General features: G+C 45.8%; 1 protein-coding gene across 3 annotated transcripts in view; it reads left to right on the forward strand.

Annotated features, from left to right (window-relative positions):
* The window catches only part of STK24 (serine/threonine kinase 24), a gene marked incomplete at its 5' end in the record, with an annotated part of 106,667 nt that extends 91,514 nt beyond the window's left edge, over positions 1 to 15,153 (forward strand). For all 3 annotated transcript variants that reach the window (XM_081047182.1, XM_081047183.1, XM_081047184.1), the window contains 5 exons: positions 1,649 to 1,794; positions 3,650 to 3,779; positions 4,807 to 4,875; positions 7,683 to 7,819; positions 11,349 to 15,153. In XM_081047182.1, the coding sequence (XP_080903308.1) occupies positions 1,649 to 1,794; positions 3,650 to 3,779; positions 4,807 to 4,875; positions 7,683 to 7,819; positions 11,349 to 11,385 (519 nt within the window). In that variant the 3' untranslated portion in view covers positions 11,386 to 15,153. The remainder of the gene's footprint in view (positions 1 to 1,648; positions 1,795 to 3,649; positions 3,780 to 4,806; positions 4,876 to 7,682; positions 7,820 to 11,348) is intronic.
* Positions 15,154 to 15,169: the final 16 nt, after the last annotated feature.

Here is a 15,169-nt window from a genome sequence, read left to right on the forward strand (position 1 = left end):
CTTTAAAGTAAATGTTTTCATTTTCTTTTTGGCATGTGTTTGGAAAGAAAAGGCAAATAAAATATAAATGAACCACCCACTTTGCAAACGCCCCCACCCTTCTCCTTTCTTTTATGTTTAATTGACTCTGGAAGAGCCTTGTATGTAGCAGTAATGATTGCATAGCTTTAGCCTAATTTTCTCTCTGAATTAAGGCAATCCTTTGAAAGTTATTCGTGTATTTTGGTGGTGTGTATAGCTACATATGTCCTTGTTTTATGTATGAATTTTCCTAGCAGGGTTTGCTGAAGGCTAAAGTAAATCCTGCCTTTTATGAACTCTTATCAAAAAATGGGTGATTAGTTTTACAAGAGCACCATGGTTTTTTAATGCCAGTTTGGGGAGAGGAGTTAAATAGGGAGTGCAGTATTGTCAGAGAATCTGTGGGAGATGCAGAGCACATCAGGCATCAGGAGGTGTGGGGCTGCTATCCTGTGTGGCCCCGTGGTGTGGGGCTGCTGTCCTGCGTGGTCACGATGCTCTGAACTTCATATCATGATGTTAGTTCCTAGTCACAAGGCACCTGCCCTGAAGAAGATACACCCATACGCGTGCACGTGTTCCCATTAAAAATATATTTCTAGTATTGGCTTACTTACCCAGTGTACACATCTCCACCCCTATTCTGACCCCAAATGCACTGAGGAGAAGGATGAGAAGCTGAGAATATGAGCACTTCTAAGGTTCTTGGAGTTTCACAGTCACGTGGACAGGGAGCTAGAAATACCAGAGGTGGCCCAGGTTTTTCACAAGCTTGAATTTGAGAAGTATGCCTGGCTGGCTCTTGTTAATAAAGCTTTAGTAATTTGGAATAAGTGGGAACTCAGTCCAACTCATATTATTTGTGTGTTCCTGCTGTCTGCTCCGATAGGGGCTTCATTCAGCTTCCTTGGGAGGCATGTTCTCTGTAATTGGGTTTGTCAACCTCAAGGGCAAAACAGTCGGCCAAGGTCAAAGCATACTCTCTGGCTGTGGTCATGCTAAGCCCAAGGCCTGGATAAAGTTGGCAAGGAAGGAAGCAGACCTGGGAGACCAGCATTTCTAAGTTGGGAGGGCTGGATGACTAAGAACTCGGGTACTCTTTCAGCATCCAAGAAAGAGTATCTCTTGACATCCTTTCTAGTTTCTTAGAGATGGATCTGAATTAACATTTCTCTTATTTTGGGGGCTGGAGCCAGACATTAATATAGAAAGTTAACAAGGTAACAAAGAACATTTTCTCTCTTGCCAGCATTTGTAATAAAATGTTTCATAAAAACTAGAAAGTATATTCTAGCTCTTTTGAATGATCTCTGAAATTCTTTGGAGCATTTTCTATATAAATGAGTTTTCCTGTGGGAAGTTCTCTTGGCTTTTATTGGATGGTTCCCATTAGATACTAAATGGTGTGTCTATGCTATACATAGAGTCTACCCCAGGTGCTGAATGACTGACTACTCTTTGAATAAGTCTTAAAGGAAAACAACTTTGAAGTAGAATTTGATCTTTATGTATTAGTGTGGTTGTTTGACATTTTGAGGCAGAAGTCTGACCTTTGGGGTAGACTCGAGTAGAATGTAGGGACTTCATCTCATGCCTTTTCTGTTTTCTTTGGTGGTTTGTTTTCCAGAGGCCCACTGCTAAGGAGTTACTGAAGCACAAATTTATAATACGCAATGCGAAGAAAACATCCTACTTGACCGAGCTCATTGACAGGTACAAGAGGTGGAAGGCTGAACAGAGTCATGAAGACTCCAGCTCTGACGACTCTGACACGTACGTCTGTTCCGCCTGAGTCTTGTCGAGTGTGTGTGAGCCGGGAGGGGTGTACGTGAGCCCTGCACTGTGCCTGAGCCACACAGTGTGCGAGGTTTGGCCTGTGTTCTATTCTCTTCTTTGCAGTGGGCTTTGGGCCCCTCCCCCCCTGCTTTTTAACAAAGATAATCCAGGTTGATGGTGCTCCTTGTGTTAGAATATGGAATTATTTGGGAGTCTTAGCCTCTTTTGTTGTCAGTGGAGTTTTTCTGAGTAAAGTCTTATGTGATAAAACTGTGTGAGCTGAACTGAACTTGGTTTCTTTTTCCTTTGTTATACTTCCTGCTCTTAAAATACTGATCAGATGAAACTGCTTTAAATATATTTTAAAGATGATATAAATGTTTGTTTTTGTAATTCTGTGTTTTGTTCTGGTGGATACTTGGCATTGTAAAAGCTCTGTATCAGAAAGTTTCGTACCACAAACTGGTGTCAAGTTAAGCACCGAGGAATTCTGTTAGCTGACGAGGTGGGTTAAGCCTAGGAGCCATTTCAGTACATAGGGGGTAGGGAAAGCTCGACGGGCGGCTCTGACGTGAAAGAAGGGAAACCAGGCTGCGTGAATCTGAAACTTTGGGGATGAGCTCCAAGTGTTTTTTCAAGGTCCTCAGATGATTCCATTGTGAAGCCAAGAGTGAGAACCATTGACTCGGAATTTGTGGAGGCCGCGGCACTGAGAAATGAGGTGTTAGCAGTGGGGATGAAAAGGTGAAGGGGTCCCGATGCGGCCATGGATTTGGGTGAAGGAGGTTGAAACAGTCCCGGCTTCCTCAGTGGGCTGGTACCATTGGCATGCTGATGGAGAAGAAGCTGGTCTGGGGAGGCCGGGTACAGGAAGCTGCGTGTGGGGTGGGACGTGCCTGCGTTGCTGACAGGATGTGTCCAGTTTACAGCGGTATCAAGCTTTAGAGTTCAGGAGAGATGTGTAGGCGGAGGAGATGGACTAGAGTCACCACTCTGGAAATGGTCACTGGCGCCGTGAGAACGAATGGTGTCACTCAGAGCGAATCTTCAGAGTGAGACGGGCCTGAGGCCTTAGGATGAAATCCTAGGAAACAGCAGCATTAAGGATGAACCGGAGACCAACATGGTCGGAGGAAACTGGGAGGGGTGCAGCCCCAGGAGTTTGGAGAGTCTAGAGGACGAAGGGGTGATCAGCACGATCATTTGTTGCTGAGGGTTCAGGCAGGATAAGAAGTGACCAGAAACTCCCTCGTCTGATGATGTGCAGAGGATTGGTGGCCTCGGCCAGAGCCGTCGCAGGGGCAGGGGTGAGTTTTAGAGTGAGTGAGAGGTAAGAAATGGAGGCAGTGAGTACAGGTAACACTGTAGAAATGTGGCGGAGAGACTGGCTGTGCCAGAAGGGAGGTTGTGTGGAGTGAGCAAAAGGGAATACATGTTGAATGTTTGGTGGGAAGGAGCCTAACGGGAGAAAAATCCTAGAGAGAGGGCCTGTCAGTGAGTAGAGGGTTGTTCTGTAGGAGAAGAGACCCTGTTTCCATTGGAGGAGGTGGGAGGGCAGGTGTGGACGCAGCTGGCGTTGTGAGGAGTTACGGTCTGTCTGCTCTGTGAGGGTCGTCTTCTGAAAGCCCAGGAGGGCCTGGAGGCAGATGCGATTGGTGAGCAGTGGAGAAGGTGGGGAGTGGGTGTGAGGCAGAGAGAGGAGGTGTGCCTGGGTAGGCGGGCAGTGCTGAGCGCTCGGTCGGGGTTGGAGAAGATGGAGAGGGAGAGGCTGCCAGTGGCCTCCTTCGTGAGGTCTTGGGCCTGCAGAGCCAGCACGTTCGCTCACGGTGTTCTCCTGGGTTTCTGTGTTAAGGGAAACGGATACGGACGGCCAGGCATCTGGAGGCAGCGACTCTGGGGACTGGATCTTCACGATCCGAGAGAAAGATCCAAAGAGTCTTGAGAATGGAGCTCTTCAGCCATCGGACTTAGAAAGAAATAAGGTAATGTTGGCTTGGAGTACAGTGGCTAACACTTACCAGTCAGCAGCGTTTTTCAGTCATTTTTCTGCAAAGCCTGCTGTTAATGGGCGACGTGGTCCCCCAAGGCAGCCTGTTTTGGAATTTTGCTGTCAGTGAATCAGCAGAGCAAGAGATTCTGTTCCGTCGGATTACTCAGACCTACAGCGCTTATTTCTGCTCTCCGTGGGCCCGCTGTGGAGGCAGCATGTCCTGGCACTTGGACATGCGAGGGGTGGGATTCGTTGGTTGTGGGGCGTGGGGTGAGGTGTCGCCCATGAAATGGCTTTCTAGCTCCTGTTTGGCATATAGGGTTATTCATAAAAGATTCCTGTTTGGCATATAGGGTTATTCATAAAAGATCCTAGAATTTTGGGATTAAGTTTTATTTAAAGATCTTAAAAACAAATGTATATAAAATTTAATTTTGATTAGTTGACCTCATGCGTGTTTTTAAGTTGATGACAAGCTGTATTTTTAGGATCTTTGAAAGCACAGTGGTGTAGTTTCTCTCAGGCAGTGTGGACCAGTGGCTGTCCCTTGGTGAGCCTACAAGCCCTGCTTTGATAAGCGGATGGGAGTCATTACGCGTTCAGATAAAGGCTGCAAAAGTGAAAAATAGACCACTGTTGTACGGCAGCCACTTGCAGTAGCCAGCTTCGATCTGATTTCCATTTCCAGGGTTTCATTAGTAAAGTCCTCCTACACGAACAGCTCGGCAGTGCCATTCAGCATCGCCTGCAGCCACATGAATGCCATGTCCTGGTCCTTTAGTTCCTTTCCCTGTGGACTCCAAACACCGTAGTTTTGCCCCCGCGTGGGTCTTGCATGTCACTACTAATGGAATTTTGTTTTCTAGTGAAGAACAACCAGTAAGACCGTCTTATTCAGATTTTGTAGTGAACAGAGAACATTGCAGACTTTATGCTTGCAAAGCACATATCTGAAGTTTATTGAATTACTGCAAATGTGAATATTAAATATTTCTAATTATTTTTTTTCCTTCCCCAAGATGAAAGACATCCCAAAGAGGCCTTTCTCTCAGTGTTTATCGACAATTATTTCTCCTCTGTTTGCAGAGGTAAGATACCCGGTTGACTTTTGGGGGAAGGTGAGAGGGTAAGAAGAGACGAGCAGGATGTTCCTTCCTTCTGTGACAGTGTTGCCAGTAGGATTGGGGGGTTCGGGCAGCAGGAGACGGTGCCTTGTGCTCCCGTGAGGCCGGCTGGAATGCAGCCCCTCCTGGGAGGCCTCCCCGTTGCTGCCTTGGGGTACAGGTGGGACGTCAGCGACTCAGCCCAGGTTCATACATTGCCAGGGCGATTTTTACCTTCAGCTGTGCTGCTTTCTACAAAATCTGTTGGGTACAGCCGGCCTCAGACAAATTTATGGCAATGTAAAAAGTAGATTTTTATTTTAAAGGGGACATGAATTCCCTGGAGCCCTCATGTTTCCCACTGAGCCCCCATATTCACCTGAATCCTTACTCAGTATCCAGAGTAGTCAGCTCACCCAGCAGGGCCACCCATCCCCAGGGGAGCGGCCCATTTCAGTGCCTTGTTCTCTCACCGCATCTTGTGCCCTCTTTCCCTGTCTCTTCGCAGGGGAGCCACCTCCACACCCCCCTCCCCCACACATTCCTGTAGAAATCTATATGCAGACTGCATTTTGAGATGTTTTAAGAATAGGTTTTGTAAGAATGAAGATTATTCTTTATCTGGTTAGTAGCTGATTGAAGAAAAGTTGGAAATCTCCCCTTTTCTCTCATTTTTTGGTGCCTTGTGCCCCCTTCCTGGGTCAGGCGGCCTTTAAGATAATTCAGAATGAGTTATGCCAGTCAGTGCCTTCTGTTTGTGTGGTGACCTAGCATTGTCCAGGGAAGCTGTGTCGGGAGCCCCTCAGACTCGAGGTGGGAAGGAGGGCCACACACACAGGCTCAGCCCCACGCCCCACTTGGCCGAACCTCGGGCACACAGGGCCTTTCCCTTGGCAGGGCCGCGGGGGCTGCAGCCCAGCCTGTGTGCTGCTCCCTCTTCCCAGCCCTCTCCCAGCGCAGCATCTGCCTTCACAAGCTCGCCTTAGGACCCTGCCTTCCCACCCGGGAGAGCAGAGCCCAGCTAGACGGCTGTGGCCGGGGCCTGAGGTGCAGGGTTGGGACACCTGAACACACTGGTTTCAGGTTGACGGCTACTTGGCACAGGACAGGTCGAGGCCCCTTCTGTGCGTTTTCTGGCTCCAGCCTTGGCCCGTTTTTCTGGGTGCCTTCGCTCTACCTAGGATGTCCACAAGACCCCATTGTGTCTCTGTATGTTTGGGAGGTTGGTCCCTCAGGGTTTTTAGGTGCTCCCTTTCCTGTGACCCTGCCATTGCCACTCCACTAGCTCAGTCAGGCCGTTAGGGCAGATGGCATAGATTTTCTCATGTGTCTGAAGCTATTTACTTTTTTGGGGGGGGCACATAAGGAAACTTTTCTGAAATCATTCAGAATTAATGGGTTAATCATAATGTTTTCATTTTTCCCCCAGCTAATCTAAAGGCAAACTCACAGGCAGCTTTTCTTATATGTTTTTATTATTAATACTTGATAATCTCACATTTAAAATGTGTTGTTCTATATAAAACTTGGTATGTAATGATCGTTATCCCCGCATCTGAAGGACAGACCGAGGCAGGACATATCCTGATGTCAAGCAGTGTGTCCCAGGTGGCTTACTCATGTCGAAGGTGGATGCAGCCCATCCAGCCGTGGCTTTGGGGCAGAGGAACTTTCTCGTAGGATCATGGGGTGGGATGGGCAATGGACGAACGAAGCTGGAGGAAATGGCAGGGACACAGACTGGTGGCTTTCAGGTCACTCACTCAGGACTTGTAAATACTGTTGTATTTAGTCGTCCATGATTGGAATCCTACACAGACACAGGTGGCTGTCTCTAGGTTGGCTGTGTTACAGTCTGTGATAAGAGGGAACGTAGGAACAATCACTCCCAGAAGTGCTGAAGACTGCCTCCCTCCCCCCCGCCCCACCCGTCCCTGGCCTTCCCAGTTCTTCTGTGTGTCTCCTTAGCAGGGAGAAGCCATTGTTTTTAGAATGAGACCAATGCTGCGAATGAGAGCATTGAAAAGTCAAAGCTGTTTTGTAAACTATTTCTTAAAGATGAAATTGAGTGCAGGGCCTCCTGAAGCGGAGGCCGCGTCTGTTCCCACCGCCGCTCCCACCTGGAGCCTGTGCGGAGAGGCTGGGAGCTGCATCTGTCCCGTGGCATGCTTTGGTTGCATCCCAGAAAGAACCTCAGTCGACCTTAAAATGAAGGAAGTTCTTGAAGACACTTGTGATTTCTTGTGGGAGCAGAGGCACCAAGGGGAACATTGCAGAGTCCCATAATTTAGGACTGCCACTTACTCACATGAAATAGAGTATTTTGACAAAATAGTACCAGAAGGGCAGTCTGTAAACATCCAAGAACCAACCCATTAAGATTAATAAGCTTTAGATTAGATGGCAGCTGTAGTGTGGAAACTAGTGCTGAGTAATTTTGAAGTTGCTCTTCTGGTATAAGATGAAGGTTGTAATGGGCAAAAAAAACCACAAAGCGCACAGGGGCCATGATCAGATTTTGCAGAGGTACACAGCACTGGTTGTCTCCGTTCACTCCGGTGACACTAGGTAGTGGCTTAGGTCCAGTGCCCTTGCCGTCTGCATACAGTGTCCTCAGCATTCCAAAAAGCGGTTCATTGAGAGGAACAGGCGGCCCAGGGGCTGAGCCAAAGCCACTGCCAGGACTCCTCTGGGTGGAGCGGTGACGCTCCACATGTGTGTTACTTTCTAAAGTAGATGCTCAGTGGTTCCTGTGCTCACGTGTGTCATGCTGTTCGTGTTTGTGTTTGAAGTTGAAAGAGAAGAGCCAGGCATGTGGAGGTAACCTGGAGTCCATAGAAGAACTGCGAGGCGCCATCTACCTGGCAGAGGAGGCGTGCCCCGGGATCTCGGACACCATGGTGGCCCAGCTCGTACAGCGGCTGCAGAGGTAACCGCTGCCTCCACGGAGGAGGGCCCCCTGCAGGGCACACACCTTTGTCCTGTGGCTTTCTTAGGCTGGATATAGGAATGCCTTCCAATAGACTGCTTGTCTGTCCTCCACTTCGCAGTTTGGTGCTTCTTTTTTCCTAGTCTGTTCCTGTTCCCTTCTTCTGAATTAGAGAAATCAATATGAGAGAATGATGGGAATCTGGAAACGACTGGGAAGGACAACAGAGCTTTGTGTGGTTGTAGCTCTTGACACATCAAAACAGAAACCTGTAAGATAGCTGTCTGCTCTCAGTGATCGGGCCTGATCATCAGCCCGAGCGGTCTTGTCCTCAGCCAGATGTTTGCAACTCTCCTTTTGGTTTTATGCTTTGAAGTCAAGTGTCCAAAGGCTCCAGAAATTGGGGCTTGGTAAGTTCAGTGAGAATAGATATGGGGGTGTTCTTTTCCTTGGCTAATTGTGCCAGCAGCCCTCCACTCTGCGTCTGGCTCTGAAGTCTGTTGTGACAGCACCAACCTGTAGGGAGTTCCCTGTCCCTTCAGTGGCCCTGCTGCCGCATGTGCTCTAGGGTGAGGAGTAAGTGGGGGTGACAATCTGGGCCACCCCATTCACTTGCTTGGACTTGTTTCAGGAGCGTCCTGTGGAGGACGTCACTGTGACGTCCACCCCAGCACAGGAATGGTCACTTGGTATTTAGAGAGCAGAGGCCTGCCGTTGGCAGTGCTGGCTCAGCCTTTCCTCCACACCCCAGACCTCAGCACTCCGGAACACGAGGCACGTCGTTGCTTTGAAATTCACCGTCCAGTTGAATTGTCCAGGCTCTTGAGTCCCTTTTAAAGGATCGCTGAGCCTTCGTGAGAATTAGAAGTGTTTAGGTCTGTTCTGAGGTGTCAGATTGACAGCGCAGAAAGAAGTTTGCCTCTTCTTAGGAGTGATGGTTGAAGGGGCTGCCCAGGGTCCTGTGAAGAGTCCTTCTAAAGTGGGGCTTCAAGAGGAAACCTCGGTTCTGACCGTCAGGTTTCTTCTCCTAAACTCTCAGGTTCCTTTGTAAAAGACATCCTGGCTTTCTGACTTGCCCTAAAAAAAGTTTAGGCTGCAGAATAAAAACTGTTTACTTGGCTGCCTTTAATTTTGAGGCAATAGGCAGAATAGTTATCTCCCCTGCCTTGATACTAACGAATTACAGCAATAAAGGATAACAAAAAAGTCAAGTCATCATATACTTACCCAAATATAGTTGTTACCATGTTTGTGTGTATCTACCCCATTATGTGTATGCAATTAATTTCTAACAGCTTTGTTATAATAGTCATTGAAATGTTTTATCATATATTAGTATCACATAAGCTTTTCCACTATTCCTTAATAATGGTCCAATTTTCTGATTTCTCAAAGAAATTTGGTATCACTACTCATTTTAGTGGAATTTATTTCTCATTAAAAAAAGCCTTTACATCTCAAACAAATAGAATTAAACCCAAAACCAGTGGTATTATCATCTTGGTTTTGTTTTCTGCATTTGTAGTGTCACTTTTAGGACTGATATTTTTCACATTGTCCCAAATTGCCTGAAATTAGTATCAGTGATTTATATATGTGACTTGATTTCCCTGCAGCTCCAGGGCACAGCTGGTGCCCTGTCTCTGTTTCCCTTTCTTTAGTTGTTGGTAGGAGTTGATCTGTGCCTGTTCAATAGAAAGATAATGTGACCTACACATAGAATTTTCAATTTTCTAGTAGCCACATTAAAGAAAAAGTACAAAAGGAACAAGTGAAATTAGTTTTAATATGTTTTTTAACCCGCTGCATCCCAAATCTTATTTTAACATGTAATCAATATAAACAAGTATCAGTAATGTATTTCACATTCGTTTTAGTGCTTTAGTCTTTGTAATACGGTGTATGTCTTATACTTCACATCACACATCTCAGTGTGAACTTGCCACATTCCAGGTGCTTAGTAGCATATATAATGCAAATAGTACTACTGCTGTCTACATTACGTTTGAAGTTTTACTTCGCAGTGACGCATTAGACATACTGGGTCAGGTCAGCATTCTTTCTTCTTTTTCCTTTGTGATGTGTAAACTCTCTCCTCCTCAGCCAAGATGACCCTGCTCCCGGGTCCTCGGCTGCTTCCTGCAGGCCTTTGCTGATGCCGTCCATTTACTCCTGGGCTCCCCAGGCTCTTCCTTTGTCCCCCTCACCCAGCTGCTGCCAAACCACAGTGGCCATTGCTGATGCTTCATACCCATGTTACTCCCCAGTGCATAACTCCAGAGGATGACCTCAAAAAACGAGAGCTTGCTTTCGTGTAAAGCATTTCAAAAGCTTCCTGTATCTCTCAGTTTGAATTAATGTGTGGGTCCCTTTGTGTGGCATCAACTTCTCCCATGACTTAGGCATTTGTGCTTCTTGAAAAGTGAGTCTTAGCATCTGTGGCTAAAGCATGTTTTTCAAGAGGATCTTTTTGTAACCGTTTGTTTCCTGGGACAGTGCCACGTATTTTAAATGCCTTAAAAGAGGAGCTCTAGGTTGGAGTGTTTGCCATAGGCCCCATTAAACACTACTTCAGCCATCTTCTATGACTGGGTAGGTTTTGAGGTGGCTGAGGGGACCTTGGCCACAAGGGCACCCCACCCTCACCCCCACCCTTTTCTGTATTTCAAAGCAAGACAGTACTGGGGAATCAGTGGGAAACAAGAAAGTATACATGATCCCACCCTGGGCCGGTTCCCATCATCCTCATCATTCTCGGTGCACCGCCTTCCATGGTTACATACACGCCATGAACTTACCTAATGTTTTACATTTCTGAAAATTACAGCGCATGCATAATTTTTGGACATTCTTTTGTATGTATTTAGGATAAAGAAATTAGGTAAAACTGTGTAAAGTTTGTGCACACTTGTTAAACGTGTGTATATTTTTCATATTGCTTAAATATAATTACAGGTTCTAATCTCTGTTAATTTCATTCAGCTTGCTTAGTTTCCTTAACTGTTTCTGTATTGTTGCACATTAGAATTGTTTTCTAATTACTATAATTACAAAAAAACCTAAGAGACCGTTCTAGGAAGTGGATTACTTGAACAAGTGTTACTATTGTGGCCGAAAGGTGTCTGGCGCTGCCACTCAAATCAGTCATGTTTCTGCATTCCTGGAATCTTCCTGTGTCATTGGGTATTACCAGTTTTTCAGTTTAAAAATTGATTATCAGTAATGGTGTATTATTTATATCTTTTTTCCCTTCTGGAAGGCTGAACATATTCTCACTTTTTATCACACTTTTAGTTCTTTTATGACTGGATTTAACTTATCTGAAAATTTTTGTGTTGGAATCATGATTTTCTTAATTTTTATTTATTCTTTATATATTAATCCATTGATAGTTGCTCTACTTAATGTTTTTATGACTTGGGATTATCTTTAAAAACTGGGATTTTGGTTAGCATTTGAATTTTTACAAGTTTTTTAATTTAGAGAAATGATGTTTACTTCTTTTTTTGTTTTTTGTTTTTTTCCCTAGATATTCTCTAAGTGGTGGAGGAACTTCATCCCACTGAAATTCCTTTGGCATTTGTGGTTTTGTTTTTCCTTTTTTCTTCTTCATCCTCCTCCATTAAAAAAGTCAACGAGAGCCTTTGCTGACTCTGCAGAAGAGATGCGCCATCAGGGGTTCGTCTCCCCGCCGAGGCTGCCTGTCTCGGGCCACACGGCCCTTTCTTGCTGGCCTTGGTCAGAGAAGTCTCTAGATGGGGTGGGGAGGGTCAGCTCCTTCAAGCGAGCATTTTATTATTCTTGTTTTTAATTTTAACCATAGTGCACATATCAAGGAAAGTGTCTTTAAAAACAAAAACAAACCCTGAAATGTATATTTAGGATTATGATAAGGCAACTGAAGAAATGAAACCTCAGGTATCCTGCTTTAAGTTGTAACTCCCCTCCCCGGGAGATGGAGATCGCTCTGGTGGATCAGTGTACAGATTTGTATATAGTGTCATTTTTACGGAAACCCTTTTGGCGTGCATAAAGAATCACTGTGTACAAACTGGCCAAGTGCTTCTGTAGATAATGTCAGTGGAGTAAATATTTGACAGGCCATAACTTGAGTCTATTGCCTTGCCTTTATTACATGTAAATTTTGAACTATGTGACCAGTGATTTGGGTTTTATTTTGTATTTGCAGGGTTTGCCATTAATAATAATTAATGCCCCACTTATGGAACACTCCTACTTGTACCTCAACAAATGCAAATTTTCCTCTTGTTTGCCCTACAACCCTTTTGGTACACTTAGAAGTTGAGTTCCTTTTTCATTGATGGTACTATTTCTTAGTGTTTTAAATTGGAACATATCTTGCCTCATGAAGCTTTAAATTATTATTTTAAGTTTCTCCCCAATGAAGTGCTCTCGTCTAACATTCGTTTGGAATCGTGCCACTGCCAATCCTGCTCCAGCTGTACCGTTCTTTCCAGTATGATTTTCTGTTGCACCTTGTAGTGAAATCTGCATATCATCTTCCCCACCTAAAAATGTCTGAATGCTTACACAAATAAATTTTATAACACTTACATTGCATACTCTCCTTGAAACGTTGACTCTTCAGAGGCAGTGCACCAGCCGTGTATGCATTTGTGTGTATGTGTGGTTGTGTGTGTGATGAGACATTTTAGAATGCTCCAGGAAGAAGTGCCCGCATTCAAAATGCTGAATATTCAGTTCCCTTTGTGACTTTTACAAAGTGGTCATTGAGAAGATACGGCTGATATTGCCGATTTGTGAAATTGCTCTTTCTCTTTCCAGGAACCTCAATTAAGGGTTGTTTGGTTCTCTTAAAGGAGCCTGTGGCCGCTAACTTGTCAGCCAGGTGTCTGTCCTTTCCTTGGCGGGGTCTTGCTTGCCCAAGGGGGGAATACATCTCTGTGTCTCTGGTATGGGAAATAGAGTGCTTACAGCAATTCTTGACTGTTCGATTTAAATATGGGTGGTACTTTTGTATTTGTTATGAATTACTGCCATCTGTTGTTGGAGTAGCAGTTCTTGAGGGGCAAGACAAAGGATCTTTGGAAGCAAGGACGTTACTGGGTAAACTTCAGGATGGAAGGTCTGATATCTGCTGGCCCAGTGGCCTGGAAGTTACAGGGAGGGGACAGAGGCCCGAACTCGAGACTTTTGGGTGATTATTGTTTAGGTCAGAATGAGCAGTGTTCCCCTACAGTGCTTGTCTGGTTTTAAGAGAGACAGCGGAGGCAGCAGCTTTCTGATTGAGCACTCAAAACATTTGCAAGTCGACAGTGACATCAAGACTTGTCAGTGACGCTGAAGCCAGTCCCAAGTACGAGTGATGGTTATGCTCCTAGGTAGACTGTATTCCAATTAAGCATATTGGTGGGAACGGTTAGTTGATTTTCTGCAATCAACTAGACTGGAATATACAACACCACATCCCGGTTACAGCAACAAATTAACTCTTAGTTTATTGGGAGTATCCTCTGTTGATTAAGCTTCTTGGGGAAAATGTGGTTTGACTGGGTTTTAAATGTGGATCACCTCCTTATACAATCTCTTCTGATTTGTTACTTGGTGTAGACACATAACCTCAGCTGATGTGTTTTTAAGGGCATCTTATTTAGCCAAGGAAGCTAGCATTGTGTATCCACTTTAAGTCCTTTTTTAAAAGACAGACCGCGTACCAGAGCTACAATGGGACCTGCCTCCGACAATATAAACTGCTGTTGGTGTTTAGCCAGACCTGTGAGCTCAGCATTCAAGATGGATTTATTAACACTTGGAAGCCCGTCAATGCCCAACCCCGAGCAGTTGACAGCTTATCCACCTGGAGACTGCAGATGGTGGTGGGGGTGCGCTTAGTGTGGGGGTGGTTTCACAGCAGCACAGCTGCCGCTGTGGGAAACAGGCAGTGGCTGTGCTGGCTGGGGGTTTACGGCTTTATGAAGTCGTGTGTGTCCTGGATAGCCGTACTACGCGAGGGGTCACCCGTGTAAAGCGGGAGGTCTGGGTACCCTAACAGTCAGTCTTGATGTAACCAAGTGGCCCACACCTTCCGAACATGACAGTTCCGTTCTCGAGTTGGTCCTGTGGAGTATCTCCTTTAGTTCTTCATGTAGTTGTTTGTACCGTTCTCTTGGCAACACATACCATCTGTCCATAAGTGTTTTTATATTTTCTTTCTTAAAAATGTGGCTTCTGTATTTCCGCTGTAAAATACGGCAATAAATCGGGATTGCTGCAGGGCGTGTCCTTAAGCGCAGGTACTGTATCAGGCAGGGGTCAATAAAGTTCACGGAACACAATGGTTTTTGTAATGCTGTGTCTTGCGTGTAGAGGGAAGGGATTGAATGTGTGTCCGCCCCCAATTTTATGTTGAAATCCTAATGCCCAATGTGATGGTATTAGGAGGAAGTGATTAGGGATGAAGGTGGAAGCCTGGTGGGATTAGTGCCCTTGTGACCCCAGTAGCGATCCCTTGCCCCTTCTGCCACGTGAGGACATACCCAGCTAGCTGAACCCGGAAGCATGTCCTCACCAGATCTTGAATCTGCCGGCACCTTGATCTTGTACTTCCCGCCTTCAGAATTGTGAGAGACATTTCTGTTGTGTATAAGCCACCCAGCCTACGGTATTTTTGTTACCCTTAGTCCATTCAGGCTACCGTATCTGGAACTGTTCCTGGCAGCTTGGCAGTAGTCTGACTTACCCATATGATTTGAAAACTTAGCTTTCTTTGAAGTCACAGGGGAGCACAGGTGCTGCTCTTAGATTGGAACTGGAAGGGTCCAGCACATGGTTTGGAGTCATTCAGAAATACTGAAGCAAGAGACCACCTCATCTCCGAGCCTTGTAGAATTTAGTGACTTCTGGAGGGAGAATTTTCTGCCTCTGCCATCTCGGCTGCTTGGTGACTGGGTCAAATGCACTCAAGTGTTACCTTTGCAGGTGTTGGGCTTGCCCCTGGGATGTGGGAGAAGCCTCGGGAGGCTAGCTCGCGTCTAGGACCCTGTTCACAGAGGAAGTGGCCAGTAGCCCCTCCTTCTCTGCTTTACCCCCCACCCCCCTTTGGGTTTCAGACCGTCTTTTGTCGCCACTGATGATCAGTCTCCTAGGAATGTACTGCTTCCCAGTGCCAAGGTGAGAGAAGCAGGTGGCCTCTGAAATACCGCGTTTTTCAAAACGTTATCCGAGCAGTTGAGTCTGTTGTTTTTCTTCCACACCCACCCTGCAGTGACCAGCGAACTCCACCCCTCACCTGCAGAGGCACCAACCGGAATTAGATGAAAATAAAGACAAGAGACAAGGTGGGTTGTTTTGCCTTAAAACTTCAATATG

The sequence above is a fragment of the Rhinolophus hipposideros genome, assembly GCF_964194185.1.
Source record: "Rhinolophus hipposideros genome assembly, chromosome: 4".
In the NCBI taxonomy this organism is placed as follows: domain Eukaryota; kingdom Metazoa; phylum Chordata; class Mammalia; order Chiroptera; family Rhinolophidae; genus Rhinolophus; species Rhinolophus hipposideros.